The sequence below is a fragment of the Miscanthus floridulus genome, chromosome 10 (genome assembly GCF_019320115.1).
Source record: "Miscanthus floridulus cultivar M001 chromosome 10, ASM1932011v1, whole genome shotgun sequence".
Classification (NCBI taxonomy): Eukaryota; Viridiplantae; Streptophyta; class Magnoliopsida; order Poales; family Poaceae; genus Miscanthus; species Miscanthus floridulus.
The window spans coordinates 140,718,575-140,742,819 of record NC_089589.1 but is presented as its reverse complement, the minus strand read 5'-3'; the positions used below and the strand labels follow the sequence as shown (position 1 = coordinate 140,742,819).

At 47.2% G+C, this 24,245-nt stretch overlaps 1 protein-coding gene across 1 annotated transcript in view; it reads right to left on the bottom strand.

The window, feature by feature from the left end:
- Positions 1-21,334: 21,334 nt before the first annotated feature.
- The window catches only part of LOC136485888 (ankyrin repeat-containing protein At5g02620-like), a 29,373-nt gene continuing 26,462 nt past the window's right edge, over positions 21,335-24,245 (bottom strand). The window contains exons 3-4 of the mRNA XM_066482698.1: positions 23,503-24,012; positions 21,335-22,862 (exon numbers count right to left, since the gene is read on the bottom strand). Of these exons, the coding sequence (XP_066338795.1) occupies positions 21,577-22,862; positions 23,503-24,012 (1,796 nt within the window). The 3' untranslated portion in view covers positions 21,335-21,576. The remainder of the gene's footprint in view (positions 22,863-23,502; positions 24,013-24,245) is intronic.

Genomic DNA, 24,245 nt, shown 5'->3' with positions numbered 1-24,245 from the left:
GATCTTTCGAGCAGTGTTTGTTGAGATCTGTGTAGTCGACACACATGCGCCACTCGTCCGTATTCTTTTTCTGTACCAGAACTAGGTTTGCTAGCCAATCTGGATGGAGGATTTCTCTGATGAATCCGGCTGCCATTAGTTTCGTAATTTCCTTTTTAATTGCTGTCTTCTTGTCGGGAGAGAATTGTTGTAGTCGTTGCTTCATAGGCTTGGAGCCTTCAATGACATCAATTCTGTGCTCAGCCAACTCTCTTGGGACACCTAGCATGTCAGCTGGCTTCCAAGCGAAGATATCTTTGTTGTCCCGAAGAAAGTTGATGAGCACGAGTTCCTATTTTGCCGAGAGGTGGGCGCTGATGGTTGCTGTTTTGGAGGGATCGCTAGTGCCTAGGTCGATTTGCTTGACGTCGGCTTCTTTTGGTGGTGCGAGGATGCTGGGCTTTTTAGCCGGTATCTCTAATTCTTCTTGGCTTATTTCTGCGGTAATAGTGGCTATTTCTTTTCTACCATTATCGGCTTGTGCTTTTGCTGCAATTTGGATTGCCTGAACATCACAGTCAAATGCACGCTTCAGATCACTCCGAAGAGAAAGAACACCGTTAGGCCCTGGCATCTTAAGAAACAGGTACGAATAATGCAGTATGCCATGAATTTTTCTAGTGCTGGGCGCCCGAGGATCGCGTGATATGATGAATCGAAGTCTGTGACTTCAAACTTGATGAACTCTGTACGGTAGTTCGAGGGAGTCCCAAAAGTAACCGGTAGACTGATTTGTCCAAGTGGCATTGCTGCCTTGCCGGGTACTATGCCATAAAAAGGCGTGCTTGTTAGTGTGATCATCCCGGCAAGTTGTAGTCCCATCTTCCTTAGAGTTTCTAAAAAATGATGTTGAGTCCGGCTCCTCCGTCGATTAGTACTTTCATAATAGTCATACCGACAATGGTTGGATCTAGAACCAGTAGGTAATGGCATGCATTTCCTATGCTGGTCCATTGGTCTTTTCTTGAAAATTGGATTGGATACTCTGACCAATTAAGATATCTTGGTGTAGCAGGTTCTGCTGCCATGATGGTTCATAACGCTAGCTTTTCTTGATGTTTGCTTCTGGAATCTAAAACCCCGGCAAAGATTACTGCCACTGTCCCCCTGGATTTTTGGAATCCCTTGTCTTCATGGTTGTCTTCTTCTTTTTTCTGATTTTCTTCTTTATTGTTCCCCTTACTATCTTTTCTAGTGTATCTTTCGTTGAAGGTGTAGCAATTTCCGATGGTGTGCTTTCCATTGGGGTGCAAGGGGCAACGTATGTTTTCAATGTCGTCATGTCTTCTGGGTTTTGAAAACTTCTTTGATTTGTTCGCCATTGCTACTGTGTTGTCTGGACCGCGCTTTCTCTCCTGATGTCTGTTGTTTCGAGGATTTTGCCTGTCTGGGTTGTCTCTGTTGTTTCTATCCGGGAATCTTTCTCGTGTCTTTTCCTCTGCAGTAATCATCTTTTCCACTGTTCGTCTGAATTCTTCATTGTTTCTTGGATTTTCTTTGCAGAAGTCTTGAAATTGCCACCTAGCCATGATTCCATGGGAGAAAGCTTCGATTACTTCTCGTTGTGTGATGTCATGTACTTGAGCTCGTAGTTCGTCGAATCGTCGATAGTAATTTCTGAGACTTTCACCTCCTTTCTGCTTGAGTCCTTTTAACTCTGCATGGGTGATTGGGTGTGTAATAATACCTACGAAATTTTCACAGAAAGCTTTTTGCATGTCCTCCCAATTTCTGATTGATCCTAGAATCATTTTGTCAAACCATTGAAGTGGCATGGTTTCTAGGGCCATGGGAAAGAACAAGGTCTTGATGTCAACATCTCCTCCGGCCAATTCAATTGATTGCGAGTAAATCCTGAGCCACTGCTTTGGTTCGGTCTTGCCATCATACTTGGAGTGGTTGGACGGCTTGAACTTGTGAGGTAGTCGTATTGAAGCAAGTCTGTTTGCAAAACAGGGGAACCTATCGTGCGTTCTGGTTTCTGTGTATTCTGATTCAGCACCCCCTTCTTGCCAACTGTTGTCTTAGTGAGAGTTGTTTTGCGTAGCTGACCGTGTGGGTGCTTTGCTTCTGGCTATTCTTGTTTGTTCGACCCGGTCGTTTTGACTATGATTCCTTCTACTTTCTCTGTTGTGACTTCCACTCGGTCCAAGTCTTTTGAAAGCGGACTTCCTTTGATTTTGATCTTCCTGTTCATGAGATGTTGACCTGTCTAGTAGTCTTGAGCGGGCCCTTCCGTCGTGCGTCCTTAGGACTGTTGATCGGAGGAGGTCCCGGAGCTGTTCTTGTTTTTCATTGGGATGTGAAGTTGCTCTGAGTTCTTCTAGTGCTTCTCGGATCTTATCATAGGGTGTATTCGCTGCTCGTCCTTCTTTGACCTCTCGCTCTGATTTTCTTCTATTGTACTCGGCTAGGTCTGACTCATATTTGAACCAAGTGTCCTTTCGCTGCTTAGCACGGCGTTGACATCCTTGTTTCAATTTGTTCTTTCTCTCTCTGGCTTGCCTCTGACTCTCAGTCTCATCATCGTGCCCCTGGATAAATGGTGATATGTTGGATTTTGATTCATCTGAAGATCTGACGTCGGGTGCTTCTGGGGGGATTAATGGTGATCGAGGACGGTGAATCATGAATACTTCTCTAGCGTGAGTTGTTCTGTCATCGTCGTTGATTTCCGTACTACCAGAGCTGTTGATAACTTCAGTAGAGGTTTCAAAGTCACAGATCGAGTCTCCTTCTTGGTAGGGTAGAGTCGCTGTTGTCGTATTGTCGACTAGTTGGGTGCAGTCATCTTCTGGAACGGAACCTGGCCAATGGACGATGCATTCTTAAGATGTTATAGTTAAGACGAGACCTTCCTGGGCTCCCTTCAGCGGCATTCTAAGCACGGGATAGGTGGATCCTTCGGGCCATGTCTGATAAGATGTTGCCATGTTGTGGAGTCCGAACGGAAGAGGACCCGACTTCTTTGAAGTACTCCGAGTGTACTCCGAGTAGTATTCTTAATAGGTTGACGTCGTGTTCCGGAGCTTTGTCGAAAAAGAACTCAGTTTTCCGAAAGAACCCGGATAAGACTCCGTCTCGGAAGCGGAACTTGAGTTTGAATCGGATGCGTGAAGTCGCGAAATCCGAGTTGGATTGGACATCACGAGCTGCGTGAATCTTCTGGCAAGCTGATCTGTCGTTGTCGCCGAAATGAAAAAGTCATGATGATGATCTGAATCTTCGAGGAGACGGCCTTGGAGCTTGCCATCGTCGCCTGCCTCATAGATCCATGAATCGAAGATGAAGATTGATCCCTTTCAGAAGATCATGTTGTCGAGGTCCATCGAGCTCTCGGGTGCAAAGTCGCCGAAAGCCCCTACCTGGCGCGCCAACTGTCGATGTTTGACCACCGATAACCTGCCACGGGGGTCCCCGGGGCAGTATTGTTCGGGCTTCAGCGTATGCGAAACTCGACGGTAAACGCAAGAGACAGTCGATTTATCCTGGTTCGGACCCTCGATCTTTGATCGAGTAATAGCCCTACGTCCAGTCGGCGTTAGCCTTTGCGTTGGATTGATTGTAAAGTGTTGTGTTGTACAATTGTTCTCTTAACCCCCGATCCAAGGAGCCCTGCCCTCCTTTAAATAATCAAGAGGCCAGAGTCCTAGTCGGTTTACGATGAGAGTTCCTAGTAGGATTACAGACTAATACTACTACTAAGATTACAGGGAAAGAATCCTAGTTAGACTAGTTCTCCCTTCTGTACGGGGTATCCCGTGGGTCCCGCACCGACAGTGATATTTCTTTAAATACTTTCTTCATTTTATAATTAAAATTCTGGTACTCGCCAATATTTGACTCAATAAATTAAAACCGAGGACTAACACTACCAGTGCCAGCAGGCACAGCACATACTACTGGGGTCGGAACAGGACAAGCAGCATAGCTATTCCATGTGTCACCACTAAAACACTAAAACGGTTTACCTTACTGACGTTTCAAATTTTTGTTCTTAGGCCCCGTTTGGATCATTGGAATTGAATTTATTCTAATAATTATAATTTAAGCACAGATTAAATAAGCTAATACGGTTGTATAAGGAATATATTTGTATACTATTGTTAGCCATACCAGGAAGATCCTTATATATTGCATTTTTAGTGTACGGAAGCGAGTTGAAGAGCATGTCATATTTATAGAGTAGGAATATAGCATGGTGATATATAAAATCATTTTCTATCTCCCACCCTATAAATTTAAGATAGGCTTATACGTGAACTTGGGAAAGCTGTGGAATGCCAAATTCTAAGCCAAATAGACTAATTTATTAAGTAGATTTCAATTCCTCTTCTAAAATGAAAGGATCCAAACAGCCTCTTATAGTAATCTCGTCAGGCAGAAGGACAGCAGAAGGCCGACGACACCGCAATACCCAGCGCAGCATTTATTAGAAAAACGAGAGTAGTGTGGGACCAAACAAGATAAGTTGCAACCTAAAGGGCAAATTATTAGAACAAACATTGCATAAGTTACCAACCGATGGTGGGGGGGGGGGGGGGGGGGCAAGTTATTACACAACCCATTGCAGTGCTCAGAAAACATGACTAACTGCTAACTAGTGGCAAAATAATACAAACACCATTATAGGAACCACAAAAACATGAATAACTATCCTCAAGGGCAATTTCATAAAAAACAATTGTATGGACAACAAAACACGACAACGTACCAACTTAGGGGCAAAATTTATTATTGAAAACATTATAGCCACCCTAAAACATGACAAGATGCTAACTAGGGGGGAAAATAATATAAAAAACACGAGTATCTATCAATTGGAGGACACATTATTAAAAAAAATATTATACCAGCACCAAAACATGACTTTCAACTGGGGTGAGTTATATTTTGAACAAGTAGCAAGTTATCGTGAAAATGTATGGCAACTCAAATGTCAAATTCTGATAATTACAAAATGACTTCCTCGTGCTGTCAAACAAAATTTAAAATAAAAAATAAAAAACACTATCAGCTCGTGGAAATTATTCGCCTAAGTTGTGGTCACTACATCAACAATCGTAACTTGTAAGACTAGTCTAGAATCCAGTACAGTTATGGGACACATAGTTGAAAAACTGTCATCCTTCATTTGTCGCCAACAGTTCAAATTCTTCAGCAAGTTAACCTTCCCTAGTTGGACAATTGCAAGCAACGAAGCACAATCATATTACCCTTGTACCATGCATAATGAAATGGAAAACTAAAATAAATTACTGAAATTACAAACTGAAATAAATGACTGAAAGAAAACTGAAACGGCATAGAACAGGACATACATAGAAATTAATAATTAGAAGCTAAAAACTGAAAGAAAACTTAAACCGAAAGGTAACAAAAAAATCATACAACTAAAAGGAAAATTTTAAAAAAAATGAAACACTGAAATAGCTACTAGAAACTACTTTAACCATTTCCCAGTTGAACAATTGCAAGCAGCCAAGCACAATCATACTTTCTAATAATTATAATCTAAAAACTCAAAGCAAAATGAAAGAAAACTGAAACAGGAAGAGAACAAAACTAAAAACAGAAAAAATAATGGAAATAGAGCATGCTTAGAAGCTAATAATTATAAGCTAAAAACTCAAAGAAAAATGAAAGAAACTGAAATTGAAAGCCAACAAAACTAAGCTAACTGAAACTGAAAGAGAACAAAACAAAAAACTGAAAAAAATAATAGAAACAGAGAATGCTTAGAAGCTAATAATTATAACCTCAAAACTCAAAGAAAAATGAAAGAAAACTAAAACTGAAAGCGAACAAAACTAAAAACTGAAAGTCAAAAACTAAATCTCAAAACTCATATATAAACTGAAACGGAACTGATGATGGAAAGATAAGAGAGAGGAGCTGAAATAGCTATTACTGAAATTCAAAATGAACAATACTGAACAACAATAAAAGAAAATAACTAAAATGTTAACCTATAATGAAATAACAATGAAAAAAAACTGAAAAATACTGAACAAAATTGAAATAGTTAAGTTCATCGTTCTGACTGAACTATACAGAACATGAAATTAAGAACTGGAATAAAAAACTGAAATTGATAAATTACAAACAAGAAATATACTGAACTATAACGGAACAATACTGAACACAACTTAAATAGTTAAGTTCATTGTTCTGAGTGAACTATACTGAACATGAAATTAGTATCTGAAATTAGTGCTATGTGGTGATGTTTTTTCCTTTTAATACTCATCGGATTACTTTCCAGTTTTCTGGAATTGTAGGTGCTGCTCTCATCCGTTGAGTAACTCTAGAAGTGAGCAAGTGCCACCGGTACTATTTGCGATTTTTTTATGAGTGCTTATAGTCCTATAACTAGTTCCTTACATGTATCCTTTTTCATTAGTGTTGCATATCTCTTCTTTACCCCCCAAAAAGACAACTTGTGGATTTCTGCTATTTCTTCAGATATTTTACCTGTATTTAATTTTTGGATGGATAGGTGGAAGCTAAGAAGCAAACTTTGTCCTCATTTGATGAGTTGTTGGAGAAGGAGAAGTCTGAGAAGCCTTTATTATTTAACTTCTATGCAACTTGGTAAGTCACTTACTGGAAATGGTAGTGAAAGTGCCGTTCCCAAATGTGATGCTGAGCTAGTTCAATACTCTCTACTAGATATAAGTTCTCTCCATTATTGTTGTGTTTTTAGGACTTTGGTGTGTTTTCATGTTCCTGTCGCTGGACTGTAATGGCTAGCTGATGAGCATGAAAACATGAAGCCTGAGCAAGTTGTTGCTACTACTCGATGTGAAACACAATATCTGCAGGAAACAAAGGAACAAACGAGCCAATATGATTGCTGTTATAGATCGATGGACTGCACAACAAAAAAAATATAAACACTACCACACCTAACTAGGTGTTTAGTTAAACTGCACAGATCAATTGCAATAGGTGGTAAGTAGGGCATGTTCACTAACTAAAATATATATGTGATACATGAACACTTATCGCCCTTTCTTGTAATGCTAGCATCAAAAATTAAAATCTAGCAAAAAGTAATGTCAATAGCATTTGAGTAGCTTGCCATAACAAGATAACTGAATGAAGTTTCATTCTTAAGTAACTTGCCATAAAGAGATAATCTAAATAGCTAGAGAAAATTGGGTACACTATGATAAAAATAAGAAACTAGGGGATTGCAGAATCAACAATAACAACAGCTAGGATAAACCAAAAATTGCAAACCCAAGGTGACATGACAGAAGCTTATATAGCAACATAAAAAGGCACTGCAGGAAGAACTGAAGGAATAGGATTTGAGGTGTACTCACATCGAACACAACGCACGAGCAGACCGCAACAGCGGGAGAAGCAGCAAGAAGGGATCTGTAGAACAAAGCACAACGGGGTACGTGGCTGAGAAGAAGACATACCAGCTCGGTTCGATGGCGGCAGGACAGAGAGCGGCGGCGAGACATAGAGCGGTGGAGGGACTGAGATTGGTGCTTAGCACGGCGTCAGCGGGCGACGGCCGTGACTGAGAGAAACAGTGGAGCATCTCGGCTTCTACGACTAGGAGTGCCATGACCACAGCTTGCTCGCTCATCTCGTCTCGGACATTGATTCCGGTCTTCCAGGGTTCAGAGCACAGTCTTGCAAACGAAGGAGGAGGAGGAGACGCCTGGATTGGGGGTTGGTGCTTGGGGCTAGGGAGGCGAAGGCCAGTGCTGGGCTAGCCTGTTGTAGTTTTGCCATACGTTGTGATCGGAGGTGGCCTAGCACTCAATGACACAGGGTTTATACTGGTTCAAGCAACGTGCCCTACATCCAGTTTGAGTCAGTCGGTGACTTTATTCCTGAGCCTAGGTGCTCGAAGTTTGCAGTGGGGTTACAAATGACGAGGAGTAAGATGGGTGGTACGAACGAGGAGGAGTAAGATGGGGGGTTACAAACGAGGACTCTGGTCAGAGGGGCTGAGAGTGACAGGAGCACCGCTATGTGCTAAGTGAACTTGACTAATATGAATGAATCTGAATCAACTTACTTAAACTGAGTCTTTTGGGAGAGAGCGCATCCCCTTTTATAGATGAAGGGGATGGCCTTACAAGTGAGAGGGAGAGAGTACGTATGCTACTAAGCCTTGTTGCCCACGTCGGCGGGTACAAGATGACTGTAGGCGCCCACAACATTGTTGATCTAACTGTTGAATGTCAGATGCATGTGGGAGGTTGTGTTGTCTCCTTCGGGTATGGCAGACGTCGGCGCCTGCCACACTGTTGAAACCTGGAGGCATGCAAAGGGTTTTACCATGTTCCCCTGGTATGGTAAATGCCAACGCCCACAACACTGTCGATGCCCGAAGGCATGTGGGGTGCCTTATCGTATGGGAGTTAATGGCGCCCACAATACTGTAGGGGAAAATGTCGGCGCCTACAACACTGCTTGGGTTCTGTTGTGCTAGGGAGGTTGCAGAGTACTGTTTCTACAGGCGTATAGGGTACAGACCCCAGTATTGTGGTTTGACTTGTGCACCCTGCCTTACTTTCTTCGTTTGTTTCCTGGTCCTTACCGAGCGAGCGTCCCCGGTCGGTTGGTCCCAGTCGGCTCTGAATGCGCCAGTTGGTTAAGAACAGTGTAAGAAGGTTCAACATATCCCCGATCGGAGACACGGGTCAGAGCTAGAAGCGGTGTTTGGGCCAGGCCTTTCGGTCGGAGAGGTCGTCCGAAGGTGGGATGGAGACCGAAGCGAGTGCTCCGGTCGGAGAGGCGGGCTGGAGTCGGAAAGCGGGTGCCGTTCCTCATTGGCTAGGCCTTGCGGTCGGTGATTGGATCGCCCTTCTGGCCTGTTGTTTAGGTATTTGGGCCATCCCATGAGTTGTGCATTGCTCGCAACGTTGTCTGTTGGGCCGATCCTTTATTGGGAAGCCAGTCCACGAGGGACCCCGGATTTATGAACCCGATAGGAGCCCCCGAGCCCCCGGGCGATTCGGGTAGAATCGTCTGGGGGATTTTTGTTCTGACGGCGGGTGCGCGCGAGCGCACCCACGGGTGTAGCCCCCGAGCCTCCGGGCGATTCGGGTGGAATCGTCTGGGGGGTTTTTCGTGTTGCCAGCGGGGGAAGTTTTTGTTTTTGTCAGCGGGTGCGCGCGAGCGCACCCGTGAGTGTAGCCCCCGAGCCCTCGGGTGATTCAGGCAGAATCGTCTAGGGGGTTTAGTCAGCGGGCGTGTGTGCGTGTTTTTTAGTCGAGACGGAGTCATCAATCGAGGCGTCGTTGCATAGCTGAGGTGTTTTAGTTTTTAGAGATCGGGCAAGACGGAGCTCGTAGATCCTGGCGTCGGTGCATGCCGTGGGATCGGGCGAGTCGGAGTCGTGGATCTTGGCGTCGGTGCGTGCCGTGGGATCAAGGCAGTTAGTTTAGGGATCGAACAAGATGGAGCTCGCGGATCCTGGCGTCGGTGCACGCCGTGGCATCGGGTGAGTTGGAGTTGCCGAGGCCGTTTTAGTTTAGGGATCGGACAAGACGGAGCTCGTGGATCCTGGCATCGGTGCGCGTCGTGGGATCAGGCGAGTCAGAGTCGCCGAGGCCATTTTAGTATTGGGATCAGACGAGACAGAGCTCGTGGATGCTGGCATCGGTGCGCGTCGTGGGATCGAGAGAGTCAGAGTCATGGATCTTGATGGGGCGAGTTCGGGGTCGTAGACCCAGGTGTTTGGTGTGCAGTCAAGGGATGGGGCGAGTTCTGGGTCACAGACCTAGGAGTTTTGGAGTGCAGCCAAAGGATGGGGCGAGTTTGGGGTCACAGACCTAGGAGTTTGGAGTGCCTTGATCCCCCGAGCCCCGTTGTGCATGGTAGGGGTCGCTTTGAGTTGTGTGCATTACCCCATCCTCGGTTTGTCACAACCGGAGGGGCTGAGCTTTGTCGCCTGCCTCGATCTCTTGGGCTTGAGTGACGCACTCGATGAGCTCGCTAACGGGTATTATCGACGTGAATCTGGGTTCGTCGTTCATGACGGGTCAGCATAGCCCTCTTATGACATTCCACTGCTCCTTTACCTACAACCCGATAGATGCCTGGGTCGTTCCGGAGACCGACCTAGGTGGCCTGCTGGCCTCCCCTCGATGGAGATTCTGTGGGCTTGGCGAGAGGTTTAGGATCGAACGAGAAGGTTGAGATGACCCTATCCGCTTTGGGGTAGACTAGGCTAGGGTTGCACGGGGCTCATCTACATTTTCTCCCCTGGCTCTATTTGACATGAGGCGGCCTCAAGCCCTTCGTGGGCCGGCCTTCATACCTCGGTCGATCGTTGCTCATGTTGAATGAGGCAACTACAGCTTCGTGACGCAACACGGAGCATTGTGGTGCATTTCGCCGCATGTATGATGCCTTAGTTCCCGAGCACCCGGGCAGTTTAGGGCCCGAATCGTCCAGGGGGCACGGGCGTATTAAATGAATGCGTGTATGAATGTATGAATAATTATATAAAGAAATAGCGGGGTCGATAGTGTTACCTTGATGACTCGAGTGACTGGGTTTGAAGAGCTCCAATTAGAAATATCCGACCGGAACCCATGCTCATCGTTCATGACAGAGTCAGCATGGCCTACATGGGGCATCCCTTTGCTCCCTACCTGTCTCTTGGTGTTCGCCTAAGCCATTCGATCTGACTCAGGAAGCCCGTTGGTCTCTCCTGGAGGAGATCCCGTTTGTTTTGGGTTTTTCCAAGTCCCACCTGGGTAGGCGGAGGGCTATCTGCGCGTGGTGGTGCTTCATTTTTCATGCCCGGTCATGCGATAGTGGTGGGTCATACCTAGGCCATGTCCTATCTGATCAGGCGCCATTCCATCGGGCAGGGTGTGTCTCATCGGTCAGGGAGCATCCCATCGTATCCCATCTGCATTAAATGGGGAAGGAGAGGGTTTTTCACCCCCATTGTTTCACCTTTCCCTGATCACCATGCCTTCCCCAACCGCTGTGCCCTTTTCTTTTAAGTAGGAGAAGGGAGAGGGCTTTCGCCCTGTTCTTTCCGCCGCCTCTTCTCTTTCTTCCTTCTCGCCTAGAGCGTCTAAGTGCCACGGTGGTTCCTAGGAGAGAAAAGAAAAAAGGGGGAGAGCGAGGGAGAGGAGAAGACTCACAAATCCATCCGCGAACTTAGAGCAAAATGTTGGGCTAGAGGTCATCCACTGTGAGGGAGTCGGTGCTGGAGGCCTTCGTCGTGAAGGGGTTTTTGCCGCCGAAGGAGGTGGCGCACTAGAGGGCTCCCGGGAGGGAGGATTTCCCGCAACCTTGGCCTGGCGAGGTGGTTTCCTTCCTCGCCTTCCATGAGCGTGGGCTAGGATACCCCGCGCACTTGTTCCTGCATGGGCTCCTCAATGAGTGGGGTTTGGAGTTGCAGCACCTCAATCCGATGAGGGTGCTGCATATCGCCGGCTTCATCACCGTGTGCGAGGCCTTCCTTGGGATGGAGCCACACATGGACTTCTTCCGGTGGCTGTTCTCTGGGCGAACATTGTCTATGGGAGATTTGCCCGAGGCCGCATCGGTGGGGGGCTTCGCGCTGTAGAAGAAACCGAGCACGGGGGGCTCATATCCCGCGTACATCCCCTGCGACTCCAATTGGGGGTGGCATGGGGAATGGTTCTACATCAGGAACCCGGCAAAGGCGTCGTTTCCTTCTTTCACCGGCAGGAGGCCGGAGAGGCTGGATAGCTGGTCATGGGGCCCGCTAACTGGCAGAAGAAGAAGGTGGAGATCATTGAGACGGAGCTCTAGAAGCTCGTGCGGTGCGGCCTTGACATGGTGCGCGTGTTCCACACCCTCTACCGCCATCAGGTTGCTCCGTTGGTAGAGAGGGCGCGGCCGATGTGAAAGTATGATGGCCCGACGGCCCCGATCGTGCATCGTCGGAGGAGCTGTCGATCAACGAGGTCTGGAGCCGCCTTGACCAGGTGCTGCAGCTAAAGCCCAAAGAGAAGGTTGATGGAAAGCCCGGACCTCTCAACACCTCGGTGGTGTCCAAACTAGTATGCTTCCCTCTCTTTACTCCGTGTTCTTCCCCTTTGCTTTCTTGCTTTATGATTTTGAGTTGCCTGTTTCATAGGGACTTGATGTTTACAAGTCCCAGCTGCACCTTCTGAAGGGGCCGAAGGGCGTGGCTCGGTAGGCTGCCCAGAAGGAGGCGACAGATGCCAGGAAGAAGAAAGCCGAGGAGTCTCAGCGAAAGTATGAGAAGGACAAGGAGATCGCCCAGCTCGTGAAGGCCGGGGAAAATAGGAGCGACGCTGAGTTAGAGCTCGAGTCGGAGGCCCCCATAGAGGTGGGGGATGACATGATCTTCTTCGAGGAGGAGGAGAGCCGGGAGGTCACTGTGACATTTGCGGAGCGTCACGACCCCACGGCTGTGTCCACTGGCGGTGAGCGGGAGGCGGAGAGGCGCAACGATGTCCTCGTGCCGAGGAAGCATGTTGCGAGCATAGCCGAGCAAGCCAGGCGGTCAGAGGAGTGGGCCTGCACCCACACATTGCCGAGGCCGGTGCCAGCACGCGACTCACAACAGGAGGATGCCCCGCCTGCTACTCCAGTCGGAGTGCCCCGAGCCGAAGGGCGTGGTGACTCATGGGGTAGGTAGGAGCCAGTTGAGTCGACTCCACCCCTAGCCGAAGTGAGGGGTCGTGGGTCACAGCCCAGGAGCAGTCCTCGCCCTGTGGTCCCATCGAGTTTTAGAGTTGTACCGCTTACATCTCGGTATGCCTTTTTGTTTCTTTTCGATCTTGCTGTTGAGCCTTTTTGGAGTACAACTGACCCATACTTTTTGTCAGCGGCTAAACAGTGATGGGGTTGAGCATCGCCCTAACTCCCATGTAGGAGGCTTGGAGGCCCACCTTGCAGCGCATCGCGGTGAGCGGCGAGGGGAACAGGGTGGTGGTAGTGAGCCCTTCCCTTCCGGGGGTGGTGCTCCCCGGGTCGGTTTCTAGTATGGCGGTAGCAGCGGCGACGGTGCTGGCAGCGATCCCAGTGGGGATGATGGAGGCTTCGCTAGAGGTGTCCCTTGCGGCCCCTCCTCCATCGGCTGTGGCGGAAGAGGAGAGGGAGACCGAGCTCCCTGCCTCACCGGGTGGAGGGCTGCATGGCTCACCCTCGCAGTTGGAGCTAAAGGCACCAGGGGGAGATGTGGCTGGGATGGAGTCACAACACCTGTCGGTGGCCCGTGCAACCGAGGTGGTGGAGATCCCTTCTGACGATGAAGCAGATGACGTGGTGGACCTACCGACGTCATCACGAGAACTGGCGGTGGTTTAGTCGGAGGCTGGGTCCTCCGGTAGGCTGGAGGATGGTTACTTGGAGTGGCCCTTCCCTGAGGACCCGTCAAAGGTTTGGTTCGTCCTTCGGGATTCCTAGGAGTGCCAGCTTTGGGACATCCTTGGGGGAAATGACTCGCCATGGAGTTCGATCTTGCCAAGCTATCGGTGAAGCTTGAGGACGCCCAGGAGCGGGTTAAGTCCACCCAGCAGTGGTCAAGGTCGACCTGTAGCTCGCCACGGAGGTGAGTTTCTCGTGTTTGTCCTTGAGCTCTTAGTCTCTTGTTGGTTTCCTCAGCATGCTTGCTTCTCGTTTTCATAGGGTCTGCAGGAGATGTCGTCCCAAAAGTCCCATTTCCTACGGATGTAGCATGCCTGGATGGCCGAGCTTGAGCGTCAGCTAGAGTCCTCCCACCATGAGTCCTAGGACCTAGCGGCTGAGGTGACCGTGGTGCGGGTGGAGGAGCAACGTGCGGTGGAGCGGGCGACCGCTGCTGAGCGGGGGCTTGAGGCGGCAAAGGCCTGCTAGGCAGAGACTGAGGTGGGGCTATAGAAATCCCTATCGGACACCGAGGCGGCGCTCCAAAAATCCCTAGAGACCCTTGAGTTAGAGCAGAACGTACTAGAGTCGGAGCAGAATGCTCTAGGGTCGGCGCGACAGGCCTTGGAGTCGGAACGGAAGGCCCAGTCTGAGGCAGACCAGGAAGTGCTCGTGCTTCAGGGCCAGGTGATGGGGACGGAGGAGGCGAATGCCCGGCTACGCGAGCAGGTGGCCCGGCAGGCAGAGGGACTCTCCGCCCTCGAGAACTTCCACCTCGGTATGTACCTTTTCTGTTTTTCATTGTGTTGGTTTCTTCCTTTAGCTTGTTTCTGAGCTTGTCACCCTTCTTCTAGAGCTACGCGGAAAGGTGGAGTCATTGGAGCGGGACCTAGAGACGGCCAAGGCGACGTTTGGCTGGAATGCGAAGGCGCTGGCCAAGTCCCTTGAGGAGCGACGTGCTCTCAAGGGGGAACTTGACCAAATCCATAATGTTGCCCAGCTCATCGTCTCGGAGGTCTTCGGGTCGGTGCCAAGCACCAGCGCGCCAACCATCCGGTTGGCGAAGGTTCCAGATGAGGTCCGGGCCCTCATCACACATGGGCTATTTTATGGAGCATGGGGGGTGTTGACTTCGGTGGCAACGCACCACCCGAATCTAGACTTCGCCACTATCTACAGCAGGTATGCTGACGGCTTGAGCATGGAGGACATCCAATCGCTCGGGGAGAGCTTGCTGCCGCACGCAAGGTTGGTGGCAGAGCAAGTCTCTGCACAGTGGGTGATGGATGCCCATCGTGAGGACATGGTTGGAAGCGTGCTTCAGGGGGATGTCGCCCAGCCTACGGACGGCGTGGAGCCTGGGTCGGAAGTGGACATCGCCCCGCCTTCAACCGAGCCGAATGTCGTCCAGCCGAGGAGTGAGCAACCCGTGCCTTCCCTGGTCGCACTGACAGCAGATGCCACCGGGGGGCCCCAATAGCTTGTAAAGTATAAGTAGTTTAACAGATGTAAAAAGTTTAAGTTCATGGGGGAGTCCCCGTGTAAACGTTCTTGTGTACTCAATGACTACAATTGGTTTCGTTTTTTGTGACGGGGTCACTTCGTTCGGGGAAGCTTGTCCCTTTCATTCCTTAGTTTTACCTTAGCATAATTTTGTTTTTATTCTTTCTTCTTCGTACTTGCCCGTTCGTCCCATAGGCTACAACCTTAGGAGCCCGAGCGTGGCCCGCGAGGCTTACCTACTCGTAATCGTAGGTAGAGGCGGCGTGCAATCGGTCGGAATATTTTAAAGCAAAGCTAAGTAAGGCAATTTAAAGGAACGAACTACCCTTTTGTTTGGGTAGGAAGGAGTTTTACCATATGTCAGTAAACGAAAAGAGAGGTAGTAGTGCACCCTCGTGGAGCCCCCGAGTGACCCAGGCCAAAAGTGTTCAGGTCAGGGCGCTTTAATAGGAGCAAACGTTAAGTAAACAATGGTAAGACTGAATTTTAGGGGAAGAAATGACATAGTTGTTCCAAGCATTGGTGAGAGTGTTGTCGTTGTCATCCTTCAATCGGTAGGCGTCTGGTTGGATCACCTTGACCTTTAGTCGTCCGGATCCTTGCTCGCTATGCTCCCTTTCTTGGCCACTGCTTTTTTGCCTTTTTCTTACTTCGGTCCGCCGGCATATCGTAGAAGGCGCTTGAGGAGCTCATAGTCCTTGTAGAGGTGTTTGACTAGGTAGGCGTGGTTGGTGCATGGGCTCTCCATGAGCTCATGGAAGTGGGCCAGAAGGTCCTGCTGGGGCTGCTTGCCTGTGTGATCAGCCGCGGCGACCAACACAGAGTTGGCCGGTCGGCAGTGATCTTTTCTATTCTTTTTCCCCTCTGCGTGGAGGGGCCCTAGTCCTAATCCTGGCGCTTGGCTTTGCCTTTGCCTCAGCCTCTGTTGGAACGCACCAGCCGTGAGCAGCATTCTCTGGATGCGTTGGACAAAGTCCCATGGTCCCGGGCCATCCGGGCTGGTACTCCGGTTGCTGCTGCGAGCGTCTCGGTTCGGCCTGAACCGCTCATGTATAGGCGGTCAGTGCAGAGCGGTCGCCAAGTCAAGACGAGGTGCGGATGTGGCCTCTTATGCCGCGCTCGGTGGCTATAGCGATGAGCGGGTGGAGAGATTCATCTGGTGCATCCCCGCTCCCCTGGTGGGAAGGGAGGCCATGAGTCAGTGTAGCAATGCGGAGCTCTCCGCCTGTTGAATAGCGGTGGTCTCCGCTAGTGCCCAGAGGTTTCGGTGGATCGCCTATTCCTGGGGGTCGTTCGACTCGATAAGGCCGCGCAGAAGTATCGCCACAATGGTGATGTTCTGATTGGCCCAAGCGAACTATGGGGGATTGTTCCCCTTATCCATGGTGTTGCGCTGGACCCGACGGGGGCGAACCCAGGCGCTGCTCACCGGTTTATGCGCGCGGGGCACAGTGTGGTGCGCCGAGCGCGCTGGCGCAGTCGGCGGCTGGTTCAGCCGCTGTTGTTGTAGCTCCTCGTCGTGCTCTCATGTGAGCGCGGGGGTCTCCACATGAGGGTTTGGAGGGGTGTGAGTCTGCAAGGTCTCCGTTACCACCGGTGGCTATCCTGAAGCGTCCATCATAGCGCACTCCTAGGATGGACAGTGGCTAGGCACCACGTCGCCGATGCTGGAGCCATCACTCTCAACATCATCATCCATGAGGTCGATGAAGCAGGTGGGAGCATAGCTCGCCATCCCCATGAATTCGGATGTGAGAGGGGGCGGCGTCGACATCCTTTAGAGCCCCTGAGCATGCGCGTCCGTGGGGGATGCGAGGCCATAGGGGAACCAGTCGCATGGCGGTCGTGTCGGGGACAACGGGGTCCCTCTGGATAATCAGCGGAAGATAGAGAATAGTGAGTAAATAACAGCATGTACATTACTCACAGTGGGGTTTGAGCAGAGAGTTTGCTCGGAATGAAGCGCAGGCGCCTCATTGTTGAAGTCATCGTGTGTCCTGGAGCCGATGGAGGGCGCCCCTCCAATGGGCGCCAGAACGAGTGCCTCCTCGTAGAGGTGTAGTACGCCAAGCCGGTTGGTGGTGAAGTCCAGGCTTCCGAGGAGGAAGGCCTGGGATGGCTCGAAGAGGGGTGGAACCCACATCCCAACAGGTGGGAGTGCGGAAAACTCTAGTGAGCCAAAGCAAGTCGTATCGCTCGAGCCTTCCATGGCAAAAGTGGAGGAAAAGTGGGCCATCCGATGACCAAAATGTGTTGAACGTACAACATCTTCCCCACGGACGGCGCCAACTGTCGGTGCCGAAAGTGACCAACACATAAATATTTGTAATTTTGCCGTACGTTGTGATCGGAGGTGGCCTAGCACTCAATGACACATGGTTTATACTGGTTCAGGCAGCGTGCCCTACGTCCAGTTTGAGTCGGTCGGTGACTTTATTCCTGAGCCCAGGTGCTCGAAGTTTGCAGTGGGGTTACAAACGAGGAGTAAGATGGGGTATGAGAGGTTCGGTCGGACTCTAGTCAGAGGGGCCAAGAGTTACGGGAGCTCCGCTATGTGCTAAGTGAACTTGACTGATCTGAATGAATCTAAATCAACTTACTTGAACTGAGTTTTTTGGGAGAGAATGCATCCCCTTTTATAGATGAAGGGGATGGCCTTACAAGTGAGAGGGAGAGAGTACGTATGCTACTAATCCTTGTTGCCCACGCCGGTGGGTATAAGATGACTGTAGGCACCCACAACATTGTTGATGTTACTGTTGAATGTTAGATGCATGTGGGAGGTTGTGTTGTCTCCTTTGGGTACGGCAGACGTCGGTGCCTGCCACACTGTTGAAACCTGGAGGCATGCAAGGGGTTTTACCATGTTCCCCTAGAACGGTAAATGTCGGCGCCTACAACACTGTCGATGCCTAGAGGCATGTGGGGGTGCCTTACCGTATGGGAGTTAATGGCGCCCACAATACTGTAGGGGAAAATGTCGGCGTCTACAACACTGCTTGGGTTCTGTTGTGCCAGGGAGGTTGTAGAGTACTGTTTCTATAGGCGTATAGGGTATGGACCCTGGTATTGTGGTTTGACTTATGCACCCTGCCTTACTTTCTTCGTCTGTTTCCTGGTCCTTACCGAGCAGGCGTCCCCGGTCTATTGGTCCTAGTCGGCTCTGAATGCGCTAGTTGGAGAAGAGCAGTGTAAGCAGGGTTTGGCGTATCCCCGGTCGAAGACGTGGGTCAGAGCCAGAAGCAGTGTTTGGGCCAGGCCTTCCGGTCGGAGAGGCCGTTCGGAGGTGGGCTGGAGACCGAAGCGAGCGCTCCGATCGGAGAGGCGGGCTGGAGTCGGAAAGCGGGTGCTGTTTCTCCTCGGCTAGGCCTTCCGATCGGTGATTGAATCACCCATCTGTCCTGTTGTTTAGGTATTTGGGCCGGCCCATGAGTTGCGGGTTGCTCGCAATGTTGTCTATTGGACCAAGCCTTTGTTGGGAAGCCGGTACACGAGAGACCCCGGGTTTATGAACCCGACACCATCTTTTGAATTTATTGGTCGGCACCAATATGTGATTTGGTGTTTTGGGAGAGAGTTAATTCACCGTTTCACCTACAATACTTTATAATATAGGACAAATATTGAGTTCTTAAGTACTTTTATAATTAAAATTCCTCCTCATTTTATTCCTGGCTAGATAACAGAGATTCTATATATATAATATATGTTTTACAACACGTATTTGAACTAACACACCTGCAGGGATGCTATATATACTTCATCTTACTATTACTAATTAGAGGCACAACGGAGGCACCACGTTGATTCTCACCAAATGCGCTAGGAAAAAAGATAAATTATAGAAATTCTCACAATAATCAGAAACATCTGGCCTTTAATTTGATAGACTATAATCATCAGCACCGATATTAGCCGTTGGATCTATTGTAGTTTATTAAAAAATTACCCACCACTGCCATTATAAATAATACATAAAGTAACCCCTAATTTTGCATATAAATTACACACCTCTGCCATTACAAAAGATAATTAAAAATAGCCCCTTATATTTGTATATAAATTACCCATGTCTGCTATTATGAAAAATAATTCAAAATAACCCCTAAATTTGCATCTAAATTACCCACCATAGCCATTATGAAAAATAATTTAAAATAACCCTCTAACATTGCGTCTAAATTACCCAGCTTTGTCAATATGAAAGATAATTTAAAATAATCCTCTAACTTTGTATCTAAATTTACCCACATCTACCATTGTCAAAAAATTACCCGCATCTACCATTATGAAAGATAATTTAAAATACATCCTAATTAAAGATAATACAAAGTAATATTCTAAGTTTGTATTTAACCTATCCATATATGTCGTTGTGAAAGATAATAAAAGGTATTACCTTTATATTTGTGTGTACCTTGGCCATTATAAAAAAATAAGCAAAAAAATTCTAAAATCTACACATAAATAGAAATATATATTATTAGAAAAAATTAATTCAATATAATAAAGTATGATATATACATATCTAAATTAATTATAGAGTTATGTAATCATGAAATAAAATAACTATAATGTTATGTTCCACCATGTATGTCAAATATATGTGTATTCATTAGGATAAATATTTATTTTAATAACTTATGAAACATGGAAAATTGTTCAATTAACAAACCAGGTAGCAATAACACTCTATATTAATACTCCATGATAATAAATTTCATAAGTTATTATTTTACATAAGTTTATATATTTTTACTGAAACATTGTGTCAATATTATTAATTTAATTTTATGCACTCTATGATATATATAAATAAAACTACACACATATAATCCTGTGATATAACAAGTGTCAGGATGCAAGCCAAGTTTCAACTTATATGGAAAATAGTACTACTAGGATATAGACTCTTTTAAATAAAAATCAATTTTTAATAAAAGATAAAGAATACTAGAATATCTAATTAACATGTAAAAAAATTGTAGCTTAATTAAAAGTTAAAAGATAAACTATAGGTTTATCAAGAGTTTATATATCTCAGGACTAGATTTCAATTAAATACATATCACGCCAAAAAAAGATAAATACTAGAAATTCTAAGTAGAGGTCCCCACTAGGGCCTGCATGTTAATCCTCACAAGACTTGATTTGAAAACAAAAGATAGATCTTAGAAATTCTCATAAAAGTCTAAAATATCTTACCATCAATAATAATAATAGCTATTGGATCTATTCTATTTTCTAAATAACTATCCTTTTGTGCTATCTTGTAAAACAATATAAATGACTCTAATTTATGTTACCCCCATATGTCATTAAAAAACATGAGCTAAAGTAGACCTAAATTGGCAATTAAGTACCGATGTCTTCTTATTATGATCGATAAATTACGTAACTCAATGTTCATCTAATTATTAGAAAAATTAGATGCCCGCAAAATCAGCATCTAAATTATCAACATCTCCTATTATTACAAAAAATTGCTTAGATAACAAATAGATCGTGTATATGTTTCCACATTACAAACCTCTATCAATTTAGTATAGTATGATTTGATTAAAGTAAATATATGTATCGTGCCAACATGCATGAGCTACAAAATACATTTGTTATGTTTCATCACATAAATAATATTTTTTAATAACTCAAATCAAATGATACTAACAAATTATTTAAAACCACATTAGTAACCATAAAATTCAATTTAAGAGATTATTACTTTATATATATTTATATATTTTAACTAAATATTTGACATGTCTATATTGATAGTATAACCATAACTGTAAATATAATTCCTTGATAGTAAAATTCAATCATCTTGAGAAGTGTGGGAGACCACTGGTGGCTATATTTTTTGGCCCTTTAAAAACACTTTAGAGTAAAAATTGTTCATTACAAAGTTTAAGTATTAAAATTCTCTTGACGTTAGCATTGCTACCTCAGTCCGAGATCTCACTTCAAGCTCTATGACTTATATTAAGCAATATGGTGCATGCTTCAAATAATGTCTTATGCTATTGTAGTACTTAAGAACATACTCTACGATCTAAAATCCTTATTTTAAAAAGTGTAAAAAGGAGAGTTAATGAAATATACAATAAGCACAACAGTTTCAAATTAACACGACGAGAGAAAAATCCGTAGCAGTAGACAAGAATAAAATTTGAAAAATCAAAATTTAGATTCATGACTTTATAAGATATACGAACATGGTGTAACAAGAGCCACCATAATTAATGGTAAGGTTTCAAAGTAATTGCATATTTAAAATATATAGAGGTGCCATGCAAAGAAAAAAATATGAATATGAATAAAAATATATAGATTACTCCCTTGAAGAAATAATAATTAATAAGTTTATGATAACTATATATTGGCTACAGAGTATCTACTCTGTCTACTATGTTAGAAAATAAACAAAGAGAAAATATACAATTTAATATAAGTAATTCTTTAGTAGTCGGATGTACTTTCTCCATTTCAAATTATAAGACGTTTTGAGTTTTCTAATTACATATCTTTTGATTCACGTACATGTACAGTCTACATACATCGTAAAAACAATATATTTAGAAAAAACCAAAATTGTCTTATAATTTAGAATAAACGGATAATTAAACAGTACCTAATAATACCTATATCCGCTAAATTCTAAGCCGTGAGAGAGCACGGGTTGATGGACTAGTTTTTCTAAAGGGGAGAAGGTGCAGGTGAGGTGGCCAGTCGCACCTCGCTGTCGGACTTTGCACGTATAAAAAGAATAACGACGTACGCTGATAAACTTGTAACCCAAAACACAATCAAGTTGAGAACGATAGCGCCGGCGAGCGGATACTGCCGCTTGATGACATGCGGTGCTTTCAATCGCTTGTACTGACGTAGAAACCTCCAGACTATGCGGAACCCAGTGCGAGGCCCGATCCACTCGACGATGAACATGGTCAGGAAATAGATGGCCGTGTAGATCGCCAACAGCACGTAGAAGAAGGCCTCTCTTGCGCTCACCACGGCTGTCAGCGCCGCGAAGAAGGCCAGCAAAAGGCTCACGAGCGACACCCACATGCAGTGCAGCGCCAGCACAAAGCTCTTCCACGAGCCCGCGGAGCGCGACGCCTTGCCGTAGACGAGCAGGACCACGGCGACCACGGACGTCGCCACGGCCACGGTGTCCAGGCAGAGGAACCACTTGAAGAAGACCTTGCGAGAGAGGATGGCCTCGCCCGTGGTGCCGTTGTACCCGCCGGGCAGGTTGAACCCGGCGGCGAACGCGGAGGAGGCAATGAGCACGGCTACTACGGCGAGGCTGTCGGAGGTCTTGTCTATCCCCTGCCACCCCACTGCCGTAGCCGCGTCGTTGCCGCCGCTCCACCTCCACGGCTTCAGGTGGTCCTGCCTCTGCGGCCGGAGCTGCGCCCCGTAGGCGACCAGCGTCACCACCAGGCTTACCATGGTGAAGAAGTTGGTCGATCCCGCGGCGAGATCGAAAGCCGTGTGCCCGTCGTTGTTCAGGACGTTGGTCCTCACCTTGCCCTTCCGGAGCAGGTCCTTCACGACGCTGTGCGCGCCCGCGGCCACCGCGAGGTGGAGCGGCGTGTTCCCGTCCCTATCCTGCGTGTCTAGGTGGCCGCGCTGGAAGGCGGTAGTGGTGGCTAGAGCCACCACGTTGGAGCGCTTCTCCCTGGCCGCGGTGTGCACGAAGGTCCTGCCGTCGTTGTCACGGAGCTCGATAGCGTCGGGGCATCTCCGTACCATTTCCACCACTATGCCGGCGTGGCCCATTCGCGCCGCGACGTGAAGAGCTGACTGACCGCCCGAATCCTTCTTATACATCGTTCGCGTCGGGGGCGCGGTGCTCAGGATTGCGCGCACGATGGTGAGGTCGCCGTCGGACGACGCGAAGTGGAGCGGGGTGCTGCCACTGGAGTCGACTTGGTCCACCAGTTCCGGGCTCCATTTCAGTAGCAGCTCAACCATTTCTGTAGGTGGCCAGCGTTAGAATTTATATATAATTCTTTTTTGCAAGTCTGTCTCAAAAGATGTTTTTCTCGTCCAAAATCTATAGTTACTAACATTTATGATATCAAATAAATATTATTATAATAATTATGATGTATATACTTTATAGAAAATCTTTAGTATTTGGAAAACTTAACTTTAATCAAAATTAGAATTGCATTTTTTAAGATAACTTTAATCAAAACTAGAATTGCATTTTTTTAGTACGGTACGGGGTAATCTCTGTCTCCTATAATCCTCAACCCACTAACATTCTACGTCTACCTGATGCTGTAATCTGTCCGCCTCATCAGCCCACTAGCACTAATTATTATAACTCACTAGCACGTGCATTTGTGATATGCACGTCATCCACTAGCATGCATTTAGGTGTCTATATAAGCATGCTACATTATCCATTAACATTAATTTATAATGATTTATTCTTTTATATAAGTAATTATATGTAGTCCAATTTCATTCTAAATCATATGCAATTTCCCCAGCAACACGCGAGATATGCTTCTAGTAATCTTTATACTATGCACCCAATGCAACAAGAACCATGATCATTAGGGTGGGACACGACTTAAAGAAAAGATATGCCAACAAGAACCTAACCTGTGCTGTGGAAAACGGCAGCGTGCAGAGCATTCTGCGAGCTCGGCCCGGCAGATGACGCGGCCCGGCATGTCGTAATCGCTCTCACAGCTTCCAACGACCCGCTGATTACCGCCAAATACATCGCCGACACGCCTGCGTTGTTCAGCTCCGCCGCCAGCTCCGCCGCCTCCATGACAAGCGCCTCTACCACAGTGCCATGCCCGTGCCTCGCCGCCAGGTGCAGGGCCGTGTCCCCTGCCTCGTTCTTGCATCCCAGGATGCTCTCGCCGCAGTCCCGGGCCAGCTGAGCGAGCATCTTGACGGCCGTGGCGTGCCCAGCCCTTGCCGCGGAGTGCAGCGGCGTGTCCAGCGCTAAGTTCCGGCGAGAGAGCAGGCCCTGATGATCCCGGAACCTGAGGCACAGCTCCCGGATCAGCTCATGGTGCCCTTGCGCCGCAGCCACATGTAGCACGGTGTTCCTCCCAGCAGTCACCTCGTGTATGCTGCACTGTCCATGCTTATAGATGCCTGAAAGAGATAAAATACGCAAATTATAAAATAACCAAGATTATTGGTCACGGACTCACGGTTCTACCAACCCCGTGGTCCCGTACAAGCCAGAGAAGACATAAGACGTGTTTGGGACCGCGTCAAAACAATCATCAGCATGGAGAATCAATCATGTTTGGCAATCTTAATTATTATAGCAATCGGGAGTATAAAATGACATTTACGCCCTTCTTCAAATCACCATCCGTTTT